At 45.2% G+C, this 21,326-nt stretch overlaps 1 protein-coding gene across 1 annotated transcript in view; it reads right to left on the minus strand.

The window, feature by feature from the left end:
* The window catches only part of LOC103269400 (calreticulin-like), a gene marked incomplete at its 5' end in the record, with an annotated part of 27,260 nt that extends 10,444 nt beyond the window's left edge, over positions 1 to 16,816 (minus strand). The window contains 6 exons of the mRNA XM_008066988.1: positions 1,291 to 1,434; positions 2,268 to 2,381; positions 5,150 to 5,359; positions 7,215 to 7,309; positions 11,996 to 12,199; positions 16,666 to 16,816. Coding sequence (XP_008065179.1) covers positions 1,291 to 1,434; positions 2,268 to 2,381; positions 5,150 to 5,359; positions 7,215 to 7,309; positions 11,996 to 12,199; positions 16,666 to 16,816 — 918 coding nt within the window. The remainder of the gene's footprint in view (positions 1 to 1,290; positions 1,435 to 2,267; positions 2,382 to 5,149; positions 5,360 to 7,214; positions 7,310 to 11,995; positions 12,200 to 16,665) is intronic.
* Between the last annotated feature and the right edge of the window lie 4,510 nt (positions 16,817 to 21,326).

The following is a 21,326-nucleotide window of genomic DNA, read 5'->3' on the forward strand; positions in this document are numbered from 1 at the left end:
TTTTTGAGTTGGAGTCTCACTCTGTCACCCAGGCTGGAGTGCCATGGCACACTCATGGCCACCCCAGTGTCAACCTGCTGGGCTCTGGTGATTCTTCTGCCTCAGCCTTTCCAGAAGCTGGAACTACAGGCATGCACTACCATGCCCGGCTAATTTTTGATTTATTGTAAAGACAATGTCTCGTCAAGTTGTCCGGGCTGGTCTCAAACCCGCGGGCTCAAGCGATGCACTCGCCTCAGCCTCTAAAAGTACTGGGATTACAGGCGAAGCCACAGAGCCCAGACTACTTTCTTAAGAGATTTATGTCTTCGGCTAAATTATTTAACTTTTCTGAGCTTCCTTTTCACATTTTAGAAATAGAAGACGGCATAGTAAAAATTAAATGGCATAAGCAGTCTTTAATATAATGGTTGGTACATTATAGGGACTCAATAAATTTTAGCTATTATAATTTTCTTTTCTTTTCTTTTCTTTTTTGAGTCAGAGTCTCACTTTGTCTCCCAGGCTGGAGTGCAGTGGCATGCTCATGGCCACCCGCAGCCTTGACATACTGGGCTCAAGTGAATCTTCTGATTCAGCCAAGTAGCTGGAATTATAGGCGTATGCCACCATACCTGGGCTAATTTTTTGATTTATTGTGGAGACAAGGTCTTGCCAAGTTGCTCAGGCTGGTCTCAAACTCTTGGGCTCAGGCAATCCTCTTGCCTCCACTTCCCAAAGTGCTGGGATTACAAGTACAAGCCACCACACCCAGTCAGCTATTATAATTATTAGGACAAATATGATTGCTCTCCTTTTAAAGATGAGCAGGGCCAGGCATGGTGGCTCACACCTATAATCCCAGTGCTTTGAGAGGCTGAGATGGGAGGATTGCTTGAGGAATGCAAGACAAATAAATATTATTTTTTTTTTTTTTGAGTTGGAGTCCACTCCTTCACCCAGACTGGAGTGCAGTGGCGGCTCCCAGCCACCGCAGCCTCGACTTGCTGGGCTCCGGCGATCCTTCCACCTCAGCCTTCCAAGTACCCGGAATTACAGGCGTGCGCTACCACACCCACTGATTTTTTGATTTATTGTAGAGATGAGGTCTCGCTGCCCAGGCGGGTCTCGAACCCGCGAGCTCAGGCAATCCCAAAGGCACGGGATTACAGGCTGAGCCACCGAGCCCGGCTCGAGACAAATAAATATTAGCAGTTATTCAGGTCTTGTGATTTCCAGTCTGGGACGCTTTCCACTTTATGAAAACTAGAGCAACTGTTGATCAGTGGCTTTGAGCCCAGAGAGATTTACCTGCCAAAGGTTCAGGCCGAGAACACTGATGTTATAATAGTGACAAATGGTAGGGTCAGGCTTATATTTAGGGTTGTCTCTTTCTGGATGAATCCACTCCCCCTGGTAACTGGGATTGTCAATGATCCAAGGTTTCCACTGTCCCTAAGCAAAGAACCAAAGAGTGAACATGGCATTAGTATTTTTTCATTCTTCTGGTCTCATGCAATGAGAAAGGCCAATCAATTTACATAGACAGTTGTGTATTAGGACTTAAGGATTCAGAGCAGGATTCCTGGAGCTGCTTTCCCTTCCTTTGAGTCAATGCACAAGACTCTTCCAACTTCCCCCTTTTTACCCAGAAGGAGCCAAACGAGGTGGCAGCGTCCATTACTGAGCCCAGACCCATCTGGGCACAAGCTCAATCATGAAGTTAAGAAAGTGTAGCTTCTCAGAGGACATTATCTAAGTACTGGCACTTGGGGCCATTCTCTTCTTGGTGTGTAGCATAAGAAAATGTGGCCAAATAAAAGCATGCTTGCCTTTTATTATTATGTCCAGACCATTTGACAGTTGACTCCTTCAGTTCTTGCTTCTGACACGAGGTCAGGAGCTAGCCCATAAAAAGAAATGCCCTCACCCCCTCACCCCCTCACCTTTGACTCATTCATGTCCTACCCTTTCTCTTTCTGGCCCACTTCTAAGGCTTCCCGTTCCTGACCCCAGACCCATTTCCTGTAATGATGATGTTCCTGGGACTGTCTGCTTTCTGCCACTCTGGACAAACTTCCTGCCCAGGTACTGCCTTTATCAGCTCCCCTCTCCCAAGTAGATACCGCCCTGAAAGCAGGGCTCAGATGAAGCCACAGTCTTCTTTAGGGGGTGAAGAGGCAAGAACATGACCATAGGATGTCAGAGCCCCTGTTTTGTAAATTAAAATTTGCATCTTTTCTGTCTTATTTCTTACATCCATTAGAAAGACAGACCCCCCCCCTTACCTTATATTTTGGGTTTAGAATCAGAGGCTCTTCCCACTCCCCATTCATAGCCTCATTCCAGTCATCTGGCTTCTTGGCCTTTGGGTCTGGGATATACTCAAAGTCCTCCCAGTTCTAGAATGAAATATTCCTTCATGAGGATAGACGAGTGAACTGGGAAGCAAATGGGGTCCAGAATAAAATCAGGCTGGACCTGACTCCCTACCTCCACTACCCTCCTGTCCTACCTGTAAGAAGGCCCAGCTCAGGGTCCTGCAAACAAACCCAGAAGGAAAAAAAAAAAGGCTTTAAGCAACTCTAGCACTTTCTCTAGGTTCACTATTGCTCTGATCTCAAGTTCTTTGAACTCAAATAAAATGGGAATATCCCTTGTCTCTGACTTCACCCTTCTCTCAATAATATGCCCTTATAATCACAATAGGTCATCCAGCCTGGATCCTTCTCCTTGAAGACCTCTTGGTGATCTGCTTTACATCCCAGGATGCTCCCAGGCCTTTATCAGTCCTCCCTTGGGTGCCCTGAGCCTGCCTGCTGGGTCTGGCAGGAATCTAGCCCCTTATTTTTCCATGGTGCTGAAGGCCAGACACATGACCTGATCATCTGCCTTAATTTCCTGACGAGGCGGAGTACGGTGGCTCATGCCTATAATCCTAGCACTTTGGGAAGCTGAGGTGAGAGGATTGCCTGAACCCATGGATTTGAGACTAGCCTGGGCAACTTGGCGAAACCTCGTCTCTACGATAAATCAAAAATTAGCTGGGCATGGTGGCCCATGCCTGTTTCAGCTATTTGCAAGGCTGAGACAGAAGGATCGCCTGAGCCCAACAGGTCGAGGCTGTGGTGGCCATGAGCATGCCAATGCCCTCTAGCCTGGGCAACAGAGTGCAATGCCGACTAAAAAAAAAAGAAATCCCTACCATGCCTTCCCCACTCCTGGGTTTGGAGCGCTTTCCTAAATCTCCCTAGACATGGCTGACCAGGGCCCACCTATCTATAGACTGCTCTTTATGCACAGGACTCCAACTGCTGGATCCCATGCTGCCAGACCTCAAGTGTCTCCTCTGCAGGAAGCTGACCCTGCTCTGACCTGTGGAGTAGCAACATGGCAAATGGTGCCCTCCATGGCTTGGCTCCAAAACGTTTTTCCAATCTCATTTCCTACCGTAACCCATCTCGAAACTGATAGTCCCAAGATACTGAACTGCAGCTTTCACTGCTTTACACAACTATGTGATCTTACAGCTAACAACTGTGCATTTGCTACTGCTGTTCCCTGGGTCTGTAATGTTCTCCCTTCAGCCCAATTTCCTAATGACTTTGTTCTAATAAATCCATTACTTGAAATTCAGTATATTATTAACATACAAAGGCCATATATTAAGGACTTACTATGTACCAGCCAGGCACTACATTACATATTTTTATTGTTTACTTTTTGTTTGTTTGTTTGAGTCAGAGTCTCACTCGGTCACCCAGGCTGGAGTGCAATGGCATGCTCACGGTCACCCCAGCCTTGACCTGCTGGGGTCTGACAATCCTTCTGCCTCAACTTTCCAAGTAGCTGGAACTACAGGCATGCACCACCACACCCAGTTAATTTTTCTTGATTCATTATAGAGATGAGGTCTCACCAAGTTGCCCAGGCTGGTCTCGAACCCCTGGGCGCTGGCAATCCTCTTGCCTAGGCCTCCCAAAATGCTGGGATTGCACGCGTGAGCCACCATGCCCAGCCTATTATATATTTTTATTAGCTCTTTTAATCTTCACAACAACCTTCACATATAGATATTATAGTAATTCCTGTTTGTGAAATTGACTTTCCTTGTTGAGGGCATAACTGCTACTAGGATGGGGTCTCATGGTTAGTAAATGGTGGCTCTCAGATTCAAACCTTTATATGTCTGACCCCAGAGACTACGTTCCCAACTCCTGGATTAACTCAATCACCCAAATATTTCCTTCTCTTTCAAGATCACTGCCTACACCCCACCCCAGGTTGAGTTAGGATTCTTTTAGGCTCTCACAGGTTTTGGCTTCTCTGGCTCTCAGCACTGATCATACAGTGTGATCTTTGTTCTCTTGTCTACCTCCCTCACTATACCCTGAGCCTAGAGGGCAAGGATTGTCCCATCCATAGTCATATCAAGCACAGCTTTCCAGAACAATAACGAGTCAATGAACAGACTCCACACATTCCCCATAGTGATAAATCTGGTGTCAAAGAGATGTAGGTTCAATCTTGGTACTAACACGTATGTACTTGGGCAAGTCACTTCATTTTCTTTCTTTCTTTCTTTCTTTCTCTCTCTCTTTCTTTCTCTCTCTCTCTCTTTCTTTCTCTCTCTCTTTCTTTCTTTCTCTCTCTCTTTTTTTTTTTGAGTTGGCATCTCACTCTGTCATCCAGCACTGCAGCCTTGATCTGCTAAACTCGGGTGATCTTTCTGCCTCAGCCTTCCTAGTAGCTGAAACTACAGGTGCAAGCCATCACACCAAGCTAATTTTTTGACTTATTGTAGTGACAAGGTCTCTCCAAGTTGCCCAGTATGGTCTCGAATCTGTGGGCTCAGGCAATCCTCTTACCTCAGCCTCCCAAAGTGCTGTGATTATAGGCATGAGCCACCATGCCAGCCAAGTCACTTCATTTCTAAGCATCAATTTCCTTGTCCACCAAAGAGAGATCATAGCATTCTGTTCACAGAGGCTGCCAGAAGATCAACAGATGCTCAACAAAGACAAGCAGCTGCCCTCTTCCCTCCACGTCTTTTTGGATAGCAATATTTAGTCAGACCTCTCCTTGAGGCATCGAGGCCCCCAGTCTCTGCCCTATCATACCCAGCCTCCTTCTCCTATCTCCACAGCTTCCCAGCCAAACACCCTCTGACCTCAGGCTTCTGATCTTCAGGATCCTCTATTTGCAGGCGTACATCGCTTTTCCTTGGTTTCCGAACATACAGGTCTTTTATTTTCTTAGGCGGCAAGAAGTCCCAGTCATCCTCCAGATTGCCAGCTGCCACTTGCTGGTTGTCAATTTTGACCTCATAAGTAGCATTGGGGCGAATGACCAGAGTGTACAAGTGAGTGTCTTTATTGATCTATAAAGGAAATGGGAAATATTTCAGTTCCATAATACACATCTTTTTCCTTTCTTTTGAATTGAGGTGTCACTCTGTCACCCAGACTGGAGTACAGTGGCATGACTGTGGCTCACAGCAGCCTCCAACCCCTGGGCTCAGGCAATCCTTCTGCCTCAGCCACCTGAGCAGCTTGGACTACCAGTACATGTCACCATGCCTGGCTCATTTTTTAATTTTTGGTAGAGATGAGGTCTTTCTGTGCTGCCTAGGCTCTGATAATTCTTGTCATTCTTTGATCCTATTTTTTTTTTTTTTTTACTGTCCTACTAGATGTGAGTTTTGTGTTTTGTTTTGTTTGTTTGTTTGTTTTTTGAGTCAGTATCTCAATCTATTGGTCAGGCCAGAGTGCAGTGGCACACTCACAACCACCGCAGCCTCTACCTGCGGAGCTTAGGCGATCCTCCTGCCTCAGCCATCTAAGTAGCTGGAACTACTGACCCGCACAACCACACCCGGCTGATTTTTTTATTTATTGTAGAGACAAGGTCTCGCCAAGTTGCCCAGGCTGGTCTTGAACCCCTGGGCTCAGGCAATCCTCTCACTTCCACCTCCCAAAGTGTTGGAATTACAGGTGTGAGCCACCATGCCCAACTGACTGTGCGCTTCTTGAGGACAGGGGACACAGATGATTTATCTGTTGTGTCTGCAGCTTCCAGCACAAAGTCTGCCCCAGAGACGGGCCTTAGGGAGCCCCTGCATGGTCAACCTCTGTATAGTCCTACTAAGGAAAGTCTTGGGCTTGAACACAAGTTCTCCAACCACCCAGGCCCTAGGACTTTCCTAGACTCTCCTCCCTCCTCTGCCCTGTCCTCTGGCTGTGCCAAACCTCTTGCAGGCTCAAGTCACCTTGACTTTTCTTCTGTGACTACCTTTCCTAAGAATTCAGTTCTCCCTAAAATTATCACACTCCCTTCTCAAGACCAAGTCACGCTTATCTTCCAAAACTCAGCACAGGAAGCATTCCTAATGCCTCCAAGTTGGGGAGGGGATCTCTGTGCTCCCACAGACCCCCATCATACTAGGTAGTCACTTTCCTTTGCTTGTTCACTTACTGTGAGTTCTAGGAGATCGGGGGCCATGTCAGGCCTGTTCTGTCCCCAAGGACCAGCATACAGCATTCGGTGAATGCCTGTTGAGTTGCTAATAAAATCCATCTACTCTCCTCTATCTAACCTAGGTCTCCCTAACTAGCTGTTACTAAGATAAACTAACTCCCTATTTCTTTTTTTTTTTTTTTTGAGTTGGAGTCTCACTCGGTCGCCCAGACTGGAGTGCAGTGGCCGCTCCCAGCCACCACAGCCTCGACCTGCTGGGCTCCGGCGATCCTTCCACCTCAGCCTTCCTAGTAGCCGGAATTACAGGCATGCGCTACCACGCCCGGCTGATTTTTTGATTTATTGTACTGAGATGAGGTCTCGCTGCCCAGGTGGGTCTCGAACCCGCGGGCTCAGGCAATCCACTCACCTCAGCCTCCCAAAGGTGCGGGATTACAGGCTGAGCCACCAAGCCCGGTTTAACTCCCTATTTCTAAGCCCAGCACTTCCTACCTTCGCCCATCCTCTCCAACGTCTGCTAGTGGGGAACTGGGCCAAGCCAAGCATTGTTCCAAGAGAAGACCTTCTATGACTTCCTAGGCTTTTGGGTCAGCTACACTTTGTGAACTCCTGGTATTTACAGTAGTTCTCTAGGTCTACTTTCAAATCTATAAAGCAGAGATGATAGCATTTAATTTATAGTGTTTTTTATAAGGATTAAATGAGATAACATGTATAAAATGCTTCCCCAAAGGCTGAAGACCAGCCCACACACTCACCCTGCACTTGATGGTCTTGTTGTTCTCATGGTATTTCCCTTGGTGATAAAGGATGACATGTACTTTGTTGTTGCCAAAGCCACAGATGTCAGGGCCTGGAAATGAAATCCCAAAGCATGATTTCACATCGCTGTTAGACAGTTTGTTTGGTCTGAGGCCCAGACCCAAGTCAGACACAGCCTGTGTATCAATCGGGATTCCAGCAGGAAATAGATAACACACTCAAATTTAGGATTATTTGAGAAGGACTTAATACAAAGAATATGTACAAAGGTAAATTATTTTATTTTACTTTTTACAAGGGTAAATGATTTCAGGACATTGAGAAAAGCTCAGGTATAGTGCTCTGCTCAGGGCCAGCCTGGGGTCCTATCCCTAGGCCTGAAGGGGCAAGGAGGAGTGGTTACCAGAGCCCAGGAGAACAAGAGTACTGTGAAGAGGACAGCCAGGAGAAAAGCTGACTTTCAGTTGAGGGGCACAACTCTCTTCTCTCCTTCTGATCTCCTTGCCAGGGCTACCACGGACCAAATCCAACCTGAAACCCTTCTGTGCCAGGCATTTTATATCATGCCATTTAATTTTTACAAGTGGGTGTTACTATCCCCACTTTTAGCTGGGAAAATTGTGGCGCAGGAAAGTTAAGCAGTTTGCCCAAAGTCAAACAGTTAATAAGTAGCATTGCTGGGATTCAAACTTAAGCTTCCCTAGAAACAGAGCCTGGGGCCATTTGTGCTTTGTGAAAACTCTAGGGGGAGCTCTCGAGTTGATCAGTGTCTCTGAGCCCAGAAAGCTTCACCTGCCAGAAGTCCAGAATAGGTTTTCATGTAATTCTCAACCTTATCGCCCATGTTACCGCTCTCTGACTACCCAAAATACACGCACGTGCACACACTCATGCGTGCACGGACGTACACACTTATGTGTAATGTGCTATGGCCATTCTAGTCTCACCATTTCTCTACTTTCATTTGAATTTCATGACTCTGAGCTTTTGTACAGTTTTTGTTTTATTGTTGCTATTGTTGTTTTTTGAGTCGGAGCCTCACTCTGTCGCCCAGGCTGGAATGCAGTGGCACAATCACGGCCACCCCAGCATCGACCTGCTAGTCTCCGGCAATCCTTCCGCCTCAGCCTTCCAAGTAGCCAGAACTACAGGTGCACGCTACCATGCCCGGCTAATTTTTTCATTTAATGTAGAGACGAGGACTCATCATGTTGCCCAGGCTGGTCTCCTCTCACCTCAGCCTCTCAAAGTGCTGGGATTCCAGGCTTGAACCACCACGCCTGTCCTTAAAAGTATATTTTTTTGCTCTGCCCTTTAAAAAATTATTCACATGCCTGAAGGTAGAAGGGTGAAGTAAAAAAACTACAGGCTGTAGAGCCTGAAAGACTAGGTTAAGATTCTGGCTTCCGCCTTACCCACCGTGGGCAAATTTCTGGCCTCCATTTCCTCATCTGTAAAATGAAAATAACAAGAGCCTAATCTTGTTGGGTTGTTTGAGCATCAAATAAATAATATCCACATGAAAGGAAAAACAATCATTTTAAAAAGTATTTTCACAACTCAGCAAAACCTCATCTCTACAATAAATCAAAAAATTAGCCGGGTGTGGCAGCACGTGCCTGTAGTTCCAGCTACTTGGAAGACTGAGACGGAAGGATCACCTGAGCCCAGCAGGTCGAGGTTGCAGTGGCCAGGAGCATGTCACTGCCCTCCAGCTTGGGTGACAGAGTGAGACTCCAATTCAAATAAATAAATAAATAAATATTTCCAGTTTCCTTACTACCACCACCACATACATGAACTCCTTATGAGAAAGGTGGATTCTGAAGAAAATTGAAAGATGAACAAAGACACACATTTTAGAGACCCAGAGGACTATATTGCTCCACATAAGAAAGAGATTAGCTGGGCACAGTGACTCACATGTGTAATACCAGCACTTTGGAATTACATTGAAGGATTGCCTGAGCCCAGGGGTTTGAGACCAGCCTGTGTAACTTGGCGAGACCTGGTCTCTACAATATCAAAAAAATTAGCCAGTTGTGGTGGCGTACACCTGTAGTTCCAATGACTTGGAAGACTGAGGTGGAAGGATCACCTGAGCCCAGAGGGCCAAGGCTGCAGTGCATGGCACTGTACTTCAGCCTGGATGACAGAGTGAGACTCCCACTCAAAAAAAAGAAGAAGAAGAAGGCCGGGTACGGTGGCTCAAAACTGTAATTCTAGCACTTTGGGAGACTGAGGTGAGAGGATTGACTGAGCCCAGGGGTTAGAGATCAGCCTGGGCAACTTGGTGAGACCTTGACTCTACAATAAAATTAGCCAGCTACTTGTGTGTGTGTCTGTAGTTCCAGCTACTTGGAAGATTGAGGTGGAAGGATCGCCTGAGCCCAGCAGGTCGAAGCTACTGTGGCCGTAAGTGTGCCACTACACTCCAGTCTGGGTGACTAACTTAAAAAAAAAAAAAAAAAGAGATTGACTTCTGGGCTCAGTGGCTCATGCCTATAATCCTAGCACTTCGGGAGGCCGAGGTGGAAGGATTACCTGAGGCTAGGAGTTCTAGACAGCCTGTGCAACAAAGTGAGACTCTGTCTCTACAAAAAAATAGAAAAATAAGCTGGAAGTGGTGGCACACACCTGTAGTCCCAGCTACTTAGGAAGCTGAGGCAGGAGGATTGCTTGAGCCCAGGGGTTCAAGGCTGTAATGTACCATAATTATGCCACTGTACTCCAGCCTGGGTAAGAGAGTGAAATCCTGTTTCAAAAAAGAGAGAAATTGAAAGATGAAAAAAAGGGAGTGGTAGGAAGGATGCAGACAGGAAAAGGGCAGAGGCTGAAGAGAAGGATTTTTATTTTTGGGTCAGACTCTCACTCTGTTGCCCAGGCTGGAGGGCAGTGGCACCCTCACAGCCACTGCAGCCTCAACCTGCTGGGCTCAGGCAATCCTTCCGTCTCAGCCTTCCAAGTAGCTGGAACTACAGGCGCTTGCACCACCACATCCAGCTAATTTTTTGATTTATTGTAGAGATGAGGTCTTACCAAGCTGCTCAGGCTGGTCTCAAACCCGCAGGCTCAGGTAATCCTCTCACCTCAGTCTCCCAAAGTGCTAGGATTATAAGCGTGAGCCACTACGCCCAGCCAGAACAGGAGGATTTTGGCGTGGGCTTGAAGAGAGAGTTCTGATGCGGGGGAAAAAAAAGAAATGTTTAGAAAGAATTTTAAGGAAATTTTGCTGTGTGATATTTAGTGTAACCTTTTCTCTGACTTTGTACAAAAACATTCAGTAAAATCTATATTATTCATCTGTGCTTTGGGAGTTGGATTGTTTGATTTTATAATATCAACAAAGTTGATACTGAATTCAAGGTTGAAGTCAAGTAAGAGCTGGACTGTGCCAAGGAGGCCTAGTCACATATTTTGGTTACATATGCAACACTCTGGACACACTACAGATGCTTCATAAAGGTAGCGTCCCTGACCTCCTGTGCCTTTCTCTCACTGAGTTACTAGTGCTAGGATTATAAGCATGAGCCACCACGCCCAGCCGGAACAGGAGGATTTTGGCGTGGGCTTGAAGAGAGAGTTCTGATGCTGGGGGAAAAAAAGAAATGTTTAGAAAGAATTTTAAGGAAATTTTGCTGTGTGATATTTAGTGTAACCTTTTCTCTGACTTTGTACAAAAACATTCAGTAAAATCTATATTATTCATCTGTGCTTTGGGAGTTGGATTGTTTGATTTTATAATATCAACAAAGTTGATACTGAATTCAAGGTTGGAGTCAAGTAAGAGCTGGACTGTGCCAAGGAGGCCTAGTCACATATTTTGGTTATATATGCAACACTCTGAACACACTACAGATGCTTCATAAAGATAGCGTCCCTGACCTCCTGTGCCTTTCTCTCACTGAGTTACAGTACCTTATCCTAGCAGGTATTTTGAAGGATCTACATAGTTTATGACTTTCTTCTTTTCTGAGAACTGGGGCATGTCTCCCTGTACTGTAGACTTGGTTTTTGTTGTTGTTTTGTTTGTTTGTTTTAGTTGAATTCGTACACTGTCCCAGGCTGGAGCAGAGAGGCATGATCACAACCACTGCAGCCTGGACCTGCTGGGCTTCTGTCTCAGCCTTCCAAGTAGGTGGGCTACAGGCATGCACCACCACACCCAGCTAATTTTTTAGTTTATTGTAGAGACAAGGTCTTACCAAGTTGCCCAAGCTGGTCTCAGACTCCCGGGTTCAGATAATCCTCTCGTCTCTGCCTCCCAAAGTTACTACAGGCATGAGCCACCATGTCCAGCAGTAGACTTGTTAATATTGTACCATGAGCCTCTTTGGCCTATTTACAATAACACTTAGATTTAGAATTGCTTTTTTCAGGTCTTTGAAGAGTCTTACCACAAGTGAGGGTAACTGTCACACTAGAAATGTTCTGTTCCAGTCGGGTCCAGTGACTCACGCCTGTAATCCCAGAACTTTGAGAGACGAAGGTGAGAGGATTTCCTGAGTCCAGAGGTACAGCCTGGGCAACATGGCGAGACCTCATCTCTACAATAAATTAAAAAATTAGCCTGGCATGGTGGTGCATGCCCATGGTTCCAGCTAAGGTGGAGGGATTGCTGTGAACGTGCCACTGGACTCCAGCCTGGGCAACAGAGTGAGACTATAACTCAAAAAACAAATAAATTCTATCTCAAGTCAATCTGAACATTTTCAACAACTCCAGTGGCTCTCATCAGGACCCGATGGGACTGACAGCATCTGCTATTAGAGCTTACCAAACATGATGTAATACTCAGATTCCGAATGCATATCCTCCTGCTTCAGGGTGGCAGGAAAGAGTTTCACATACCTGCCACCACAATCGATGCCTTGCTCATGTTTTACTGAAAACTGAACCACCAAGGTCTCATTCTCATTGCTGAATGGTTTAAACCTGGTTGAGAGGGCATAAAACTTGGCATCTTCGCTGGTCTGGAGACCTGGGAGCAGAAAGCACAGAGTCTTCAGGCTTAAATACCCAAAAAGCAGTTAGAGAGACCTGGCCCTCAATCTCTGATATTTTCTTACACACCTGTTGTGTGCCAGGTGCAGTACTGAAAGCTTTGAATACATTAGCTTATTCAAGCCTCGGAGCAACCCTGCAAAATGGGTATTATTCCCACTTTACAATCAGGAAGCAGAGTCACCACAAAGGTGAATGACCTGCCGACTGCCACATAGCTAATGAGGAACCAAGCTGGAATTTTACACCACACTTGTCCAATGCTTTCTTTTCTCTCTACCATGCTACCTCTGATTTTCAAGATATACTTGAATATTGTTCTGAATCTCTGAAGCCCCCTGGGTGACCAGAATGAGACTCTGCCATGTACTAGTGCTGTGGTAGAAAAAGACCCAGCACTGCCTCTTAGAGCTAATAATCATTGCTAATATTTGGCAGGGCGCAGTGGCTTGTAATTCCAACACTTTGGGAGGCTGAGGCAAGAGGATTGCTTGAGCCTAGAGTTTGAAACCAGCATAGGCAACACAGCAAATCCTTGTCATAGCCGGGCACGGTGGCTCAGTTTATAATCCCAGCACTTTGGGAGGCAGAGATGAGAGAGCTGCCTGAGCCCAGGGGTTTGAGACCAACCTGAGCAACTTGATGAGACCTTGTCTCCACAATAAATAAAAAAATTAGCTGGGCGTGATAGCGTGCACTTGTAGTTCCAGCTACTAGGAAGACTGAGGCAAAAAGAATCGCCTGAGCCCAGCAGGTCGAGGCTGCAGTGGCCATGAGCATGCCACTGCACTCTAGCCTGGGTGACAGAGTGAGACTCCAATTAAAAAAAAAAAACAAAAATCAAGAATTTAGCTCATAGCCGGGCGTGGTGACTCACGTCTGTAATCCCAGCACTTTTGGAGGCGGAGGAGATTATTGCCTGAGCTCACTGGTTTGAGACCAGCCTGGGCAACATGGCAAGACCTCATCTCTACAATAAATAAAAAAATAAGCTTGGGTGTGGTGGCGCATGCCTATAGCTCCCACTACTTGGAAGGCTGAGGTAGAAGGATGACCTGAAGCCCGAAGGTCAAAGCTGTGGTGGCCATAAGCATGCCACTGCACTCCTGCCTAGGAAACAGAGTGAGTCTCTGAATAAAATAAAAAAAAAAAAAAAACATAAAAATAAATTAACTCAGGAGGCAGATGGATCACCTGCACCCAGGAAGTCAAGGCTACAGTGAGCCATGATCATCCCTCGGGACTCTAACCTGGGTGACAGAGTAAGACCCTGATGTAAGGCTGGGCTCGGTGGCTCAGCCTGTAATCCCAGTGCTTTGGGAGGCTGAGGTGAGTGGATTGCCTGAGCCCACGGATTCGAGACCCTCCTGGGCAACTTGGCGAGACCTCATCTCTACAATAAATAAAAAATTAGCCAGGCGTGGTAGCGCGCGCCTGTACTTCCAGCTACTTGGAAGGCTAAGGCGGAAGGATCGCCGGAGCCCAGCAGGTCGAGGCTGTGGTGGCTGGGAGCGGCCACTGCACTCCAGCCTGGGCGACAGAGTGAGACTCCAACTCAAAAAACAAACCAAAACCAAAAAAAGACCCTGATGCAAATAAAAAAAAAAAACAATCATTGCTAGTATTTACTGAACTCTCATTCACATGTCACTGTACTTTATCCTCATAATAACCCCTTGAGGTGGGCTCTACTGATATACCTACTTTATCAGGAAGTCATTAAGTGTATTTCAATAGTCCAGGATCACCCAACCTGTCCATCTAATTCCAGAGCCCCTACCATCAGCCATAAGACTTGACTTCTTCCTCCAGAGAGTACCATTGTCACTGTAAGGATTCTCAGAGTCTTTCTAACCACACTACTTTACAGGTGTAGAAACCAAGCCCCAGAGAGTGAAAGTTACTTATCCAAGATCACAGAGTCGGCATATAAGTCAAGTCCTCTGGCTTCCAGGTTAGTAGTTTTTCTATTATTCCATTGCTGCTGCCCAGCTTACTGGCTATGGCTCTGTTAAGTTCCTGAGTCTCCATTCCTCATCAGCAAAATGTGGATACTTATTCCTCTCAAGATTCCTGATGAAGTTCAAATGAGTAAGAGATACGAGGAGTACTTTGTAAACTGTTAACACACAATGCAGGGGGCACTGTACTTGCACCTGGTGGGGTCCTTCCTCCACGATCCCGCAGCTCTCTGTAGTTGATTGAATTGCACTATATTGAAACTGGGTTTATTTCAACTCCTTTGAATAATTTTTAGCTCCTGAATAACAGGGACAACTCTACATTCCCAGCATCTAGGACAGGGCCTAGCATAGAGGAAGTGCTAACTAAATGAAGATGTGTTCAATTGAGGCCGGGCATGGTGGTGCATGCCTGTAATCCCAGCACATTGGGAAGCCAAGGCAGGAGGCTCGCTTGAGTCCACCAGTATGAGACCAACCTAGGTAACATGATGAAAAAAATGTTAAATCTACAAAAAAAAAAAGAAAGAAAATTAGCCAGTATGGTAGTGTACACCTGTTGTCTCAGCTACATGGGAGATTGAGACTGAAGGATAGCCTGAGCCCAGGAGGTCGAGTCTGCAGTGAGCCATGATTGTGCCACCGCACTTCAGCCTGGGTGACAGAGACTCAGACTCAAAAAAAAAAATGTGTTAAATTACACAGAAGGATCACAGGATTCAGATATTGGCTCTTGAGCATTTATTTCTCACCGGGTTCTGTTGTAAACACTTTCATGTCTGACACTTCATGTCTACATTTTATTTGTTTTTTATGTATTTTTTTTAAGACAGGGTCTTGCTATGTTGCCCAGATTGGTCTTGAACTCCTAGACTCAAGTGATTCTCCTGCCTCAGCCTCCTGAGTAGCTGGAATTGCAACACATGACACTGTGCCTGGCTTTACATTTCAAAGAGTATGCTGGTCAGTCACGATGGTTCAACCTGTAATCCCAGCACTTTGGGAGGCAGAGGTGAGAGGATTGCCTAAACTTGGGGATTCGAGATCAGCCTGGGCAACTTGATGAGACCTCATCTCTGCAATAAATCACACACACAAAAAATAGCCAGGCGTGGTGGCGTGTGTCTGTATTTCCAGCTACTTGGAAGGCTGAGGTGGAAAGACTGCCTGAGCCTAGCAAGACGAGGCTGCAGTGGCCGAGAGCGTGCCACTGCCCTCCAGCCTGGGAGACAGAGTGAGACTCTTACTCAAAAAAAAAAAAAAAAAAAGAGTACGCTTACTTCCCCAAAGACCTCAAAGAGGGCTGGAGTAGCCAGTGAAGACTGTGTGGAGAAGAGAGTGTGCACAAGAGAAAGACCACTGAACCTATAAACAGAAGATCAAGCTTTGAATCTCTCTGCTCTGCCAAACCCTCTGTGTAGCCCGATACAATCTCCACTCCCTCTGAGCCTCATTTGTCCCCCAGAGTCCTTCTAGACAACCATGGGAAACCTGATGAACTCAAGAGGCATGAGGCATGAGCGGCAACAACCAAGAATCACTCTGATGGGCAGTTGAGCAGACTGCCCTCACTGGGGTCACCGAGGCAAGGTATCCCATGGGTTACTTAGTCTCTAGTTCTCTCTCCAGTTTTCCAGAGTGAATTTAAATGAGTTTGAAAATGCTCAAGCCAGTTCATAATTCTCTTCTTTAATCAACATGAAAATGAGATTCATAACAGCAGCCAGGAGGGAGAAGATGGGAAATCACTCCAGGGGACGATCAATGGGTGCTATTTATAAGACAAAAGCTTTCTCAGACAAAAAGCCCAGGCCTGCAGAACTTGTCCTCAGAGCTCACCCTTCCTCCATAATATTATTTAGCTCTTACAACAGCCTGTCTAACGAGCATGGCAGGCAATGCTTATAATCTCCCTCGAATATCAAAACTCAGAGAAGTAAAAAGACTTGCCCAAATTAAGCAGCTCATAGGCTTTGAGAGTTACCCCTATGGCTATCTGCTCCACCCTCCATCACACTAAGAGAAGGGTAACATTTAGACCTTATACAGGGCTTTCCCCTGCTTCAAGTGCAGAGTGCTAGTTGAAAAATCCTAGGAGACTGGGAAAAGCAACATCATCTGGCAGTAAGGAGCACAGTCCCTGGAGTCAGACCCAGAGACAGATCTCAGCTCCACCTCCTGCCAGCTGTGTAGATAGTCTTGGACAAAAAAACGCAACCTCTCTGTGGCTCTGCAAAACTGAGCAAATAACAGTCGTCTCCCTGCATGAAGCTGTTAGGAAGATGAATGGCAATGTGTGAACCGACTTAGTGTTAAATGCCTGTTACTCAATGAATGGACATACTCTTTTTGTAGCGAGTTCAATCTTTTCTATTACTTTTTTCTTTTAAGAACGAGAAATTAGTTGGTGATCATGGACAAAGACAACTGCAAAGAAGTCAGAGTTTTTCCAATCAATCAAATACTGAGTTCCAGTAGTTACCTTTATCTCTCTCTTTGTCCCCATAAAATTTTCCAGCAGTGAGCTGAAATTGACCATAATCCGGCTGATGTTTAGATTCCACCCATCGTTTTTTCCATTTATCTATGGAGTAAAAGAGAAAAAAAAAACATATAGAAATTATTTGTGTTTTCTTAAAGACAATAAGATGCAGCCATTACTGACCAAGGCTTATGGAAGGGGAAAGGGTTTGTCAAGGAATAACTCCAATATTCCTGAAATCCCCCTCACTGTCCAATCGCCTGAATTCCACTACTGGTGCACTGCCACGTGGAGTGGCTCGAATACCAGTTAGTTGAACCACTTATAGATTAATGCCCTACCCACCCTCTTCCATGACCGTTAAGAACTGAAAATCACCCTGGGAATGTATGGTTGAAAGGCATGAAACATTTATTCTCGTAAAAGCAGATGGAAAAATGTGCTTAAGGGGTCTAAGCCTTTATGCATATTTATGTTTAGTAAAATAATAAAATCAGCTCACCAAGTAAAGAGATTAGCAATAACATTTCATACCTTCATAAATTAGTAATGATGATCATGAACAATCAATTTCCATTTACCCTGGTTTGTTGCTTAAACTTTTAAGACTCTCCCTTGTAGTTTCAAAGAGACGCTGATACATTTGTTTTGCTTTGGCATAGATGGCATGTAGACAAAGAGGCTTTCTTTTTGGGTCCTGGCACTCCATCCAAACACTCAGTGCCTTTCTGATTTTATGCTTCAGAGTTGCTGAGTCCTACTTCCTGGGGCCACCAGGATTCCAGAGTAGCAGGACAATTTGGCAGCGTGAGATGGGAAAGACCTTGGAGGTAACAATTATTTCATCTCCTCCCTGCAGCTGAATGGTTATTTCACAAATCTCAGTCCCCAATATCTCGGGTTATGCCTTAGCTCAATCCATGAAAACCCCACATCAACACACATCCAATAAATAAGACCACCTTTCAGAGGCTCTGTCGGTTCCTATTACTCAAGTCCTCCCCTCAGGAGACTCAAGGGACTTGGGCTTACTTTTGAAGGAGTTAAGAACATGTCACTCCAAAATATGCTGCTCTTTGATCTTGTCTGAAGCTTATTTAAAAAAAAAAAAAAAAAAAAAGCTGCCCTGGTATATCGGCTATACTAAATTAAAGGAACTTAAAAAACAGCAGGTGCAAGAAGATCACTCTGACCTTCATTCTGTTTCTTAAAAGCAGTAGATAAAATTTTCATATGAAAGATGTCTTCCTTATAGCAAAAGGAAAGTCAGTTTTCATTATCAAGGACAGGAAGTTGAAGCCAAGGGAAATCTGTATAAACAAGCCTTGCTAAATGAAGAAGGAAGTTGAAGCCAAAGGAAATCTGTATAAACAAGCCTTGCTTCTCTCCCTGGTCACTTCTCTATCAAACTAACTAGCTTAGTCTAAGCCTCTTTGTCTTACCACCTTCTACAGCCTATTATCCTTTGTCCAATTCAGTACATAAGTGATTGACTCTAACTGGTTCTTTGTGTCTTCCTTTCCTTATGGGGGTTCTTATGTCACATAAAACTTATATTAAATAAATGTGTATGTTTTTCTACTGTTAATCTGTCTTAGATCAATTTTATGTTCAGGCCCAGCTGAAAAAAACCGTAAAAGGGAAGGGGTAAAATCTGGCCTCCCCAACACTTTCTGTGGTCTTCCCTTGTCTTTCTCAAGGTCTTGGTATTAAACAGGTCTTGGTGACCACCTCTGTACCTCCCTCTTAAGGAGGACCCCAGGAGTTTCTTTGTGCCTACAGTGTTGTAGCTTTGAATGAAGTGGATCCTGCTTCCCTGACCATTATTAACCCAGTGAAGAATGAGGATTAATGCCAAGGTCAAAAGATTTGTTATATGTTAGGTCTTCATGTGGTTCCCTTAAAAATTAAAAAAGTAAAAAAAACTTTGGGAGGCCGAGGTGAGAGGATTGCCTGAGCCCACGGGTTCGAGACCAGACTGGGCAACTTGGTGAAACCTCGTCTCTACAATAAATCAAAAAACTAGCCAGGCGTGGTGGCACGTGCCTGTAGTTCCGCAACTTGGAAGGCTGAGGCGGAAGGATCATTTGAGCCCAGCAGGTTGTGTCTGCGGTGGCCCTGAGCATGCCACTGCACTCCAGCCTGGGCGACAGAGTGAGACTCTAACTCAAAAAAAAATTTAAAAAATAATAAAAACTGCCTCATTTTTATTTACTCCCATGGACAATGCTATGAGATAGGTATTACTTCTCTCTGCCTGCCAATCTACCTGTATGTTTATCACACAGACCATAGTCACTCAATTACTTATCAACTGGTAAAAAGTCTTGTGTGATGGTAAACAGTACAAGATAAGAATCTAAGCCTTTGCCAGAAGAGGTGTCTCACGTCTGTAATCCCAGTACTTTGGGAGGCAGAGGAGAGAAATTTGCCTGAGCCCAGGGGTCCAAAACCTGCCTGGCCAACTTGGCAAGACCTCGTCTCTACAATAAATCAAAAAAATTAGTTGGGTGTGGTGATGTGTGCCTGTAGTTCCAGCTACTTGAAAAGTTAAGGGGGAAGGATTGCCTGAGCCCAGCAGATGGAGGTTACAGTGGCCATGATCATGCCCCTGCACTCCAGCCTGGGCAACAGAGTGACACTCCAACTCAAAAAATAAGATAAATCTGAGTCTTTCCACCTATTTCTGTGTATTACTGGGTGAATTACTTTTTTGAATCTGTATCCTCATCTATGAATAAGGATTACATTTAAACTCTTTAAGAAAGGAACCCTGTGTACAGAGTAGGTGCTCAGTAAATGTTTGTTGAATACTAGATTGGCATGAGAATCAAATTATTGTTATTATTCTTTTGAGTCAGAGTTTCACTCTGTTGCCCAGGGCTGGAGTGTAGTGGCAAGATCACAGTCACCACCAAATTAGCTGGGCGTGGTGGCACGTATCTGTAGTTCCAGCTACTTGGAAGACTGAGATGGAAGAATCACCTGAGCCTAGCAGGTCCAGGCTGCAGTGGCCACGAGTGTGCCGCTGCACTCCAGCCTGGGCAACAGAGTGAGACTTCCATTCAAAAAAAGAAGAAGAAGAAAAAGATTAGTTATTCACTTAACTATTTACAAAGAACCTCTACTGTACCAGTCTGAGTGCTAGATGCCAGAGTACTAAAGTGAGCACAAAAATTCCTCAAGCTTTTAAGCTCTGTAGGGGCTCACAATCTAATGGGGAGACAGGTTAAAAAAAAAAAAAAAGCATCTGTTTTTCTTATTTTTTATTTCCTGATTTTTAAATTTTGAGTCAGTGTCTCATTCTGTCGCCAGGCTGAAGTGCAGTGGCACACTCATGGCCACCGCTGCCTCTACCTGCTGGGCTCAGGTGATCCTTCTGCCTCAGCCTTCCAAGTAACTGAAACAACAGGCATGTGCCACCATGCCCGGCTAATTTTTTGATTTATTGTAGAGACTAAGTCTCACCCAGTCACCTAGACTGGTCTCGAACCCCAAGACTCAGGCAATTCTCTCGCCTCTGCCTTCCAAAGTGCTGGGATTACCAGCTTCCTACCTTTTCTATAATAAATATTTTACTTTTAAAAATCAGGAAAGTGGGGCACGGTGGCTCAAGTCTGTAATCCCAGCACTTTGGGAGGTGGAGGCGAGAAGATTGCCTGAGTTCAAGGGTTTGAGAGCATGCTGGGTGACTGAGTGAGACTTCATTTCTACAATAAATCAAAAAATTAGTCGGACATGGTAGCATGTGCCTATGGTTCCAGCTACTTGGAAGGCTGAGGTGGAAGGATTGCCTGAGCCCAGCAGATCAAGGCTGGGATGGCTGTGAGTGTGCCACTGCACTCCAGCCTGGGCAACAGAGTGAGACAACAACTCAAGGGAAAAAAAAGAAAATGTAGGTATCCCAGAAGAAGCAATGAGCAGTAAAAACACCTATGCTATCTACCTCTCAGAGATGACCATTGTTAATATTTTGATATACTATATTTCCTTCTAGGCTTTGTTTAATGACTTTTTTCTGTATACAGCTTTTTCCCTCTTTTTTAATAGAGATGGAGATCTCACTATGTTGCCCAGGCTGGTCTCAAACTGCTGGGTTCAAGCAATCCTCCCACCTCAGCCTCCCAAAGTGCTGGGATTACAGGTGTGAGCCACCATGCCCAGCCTGAATTTTTTTCTATATACTTGAACATGTTCTCTTTTTCTGTCTTTCTTTCATACCTTCCACTCCCACATAATTTGTATTCTACTTTTTTTCACTTACAATTATATTCATTTTCCTTTTTTGTGTGTGAGAAAGCAGAATTTATTAAGAGTACAAAAAAGCCCCCACAGCAGGAGGGAACCCAAGGAGGTTGTCCCATTTTCTTTTTTTTATAAATGTATGCTATTGTCCAATATACTCATTTTCCTATGTCATTAAAAATTCTTCTGGCTCAGCCTGTAATCCCGCGCCTTTGGGAGGCTGAGGTGAGTGAATTGCCTGAGCCCGCGGGTTCGAGACCCGCCTGGGCAGCGAGACCTCATCTCTACAATAAAAAAATAAAAAAAATAAAAATCAGCCAGGCGTGGTAGCGCATGCCTATAATTCCGGTTACTTGGAAGGCTGAGGCGGAAGGATCGCCGGATCCCAGCAGGTCGAGGCTGCGGTGGCTGGGAGC

The sequence above is a fragment of the Carlito syrichta genome, unplaced genomic scaffold (assembly GCF_000164805.1).
Source record: "Carlito syrichta isolate Samal-C Ts95f unplaced genomic scaffold, Tarsius_syrichta-2.0.1 Scaffold309206, whole genome shotgun sequence".
Classification (NCBI taxonomy): domain Eukaryota; kingdom Metazoa; phylum Chordata; class Mammalia; order Primates; family Tarsiidae; genus Carlito; species Carlito syrichta.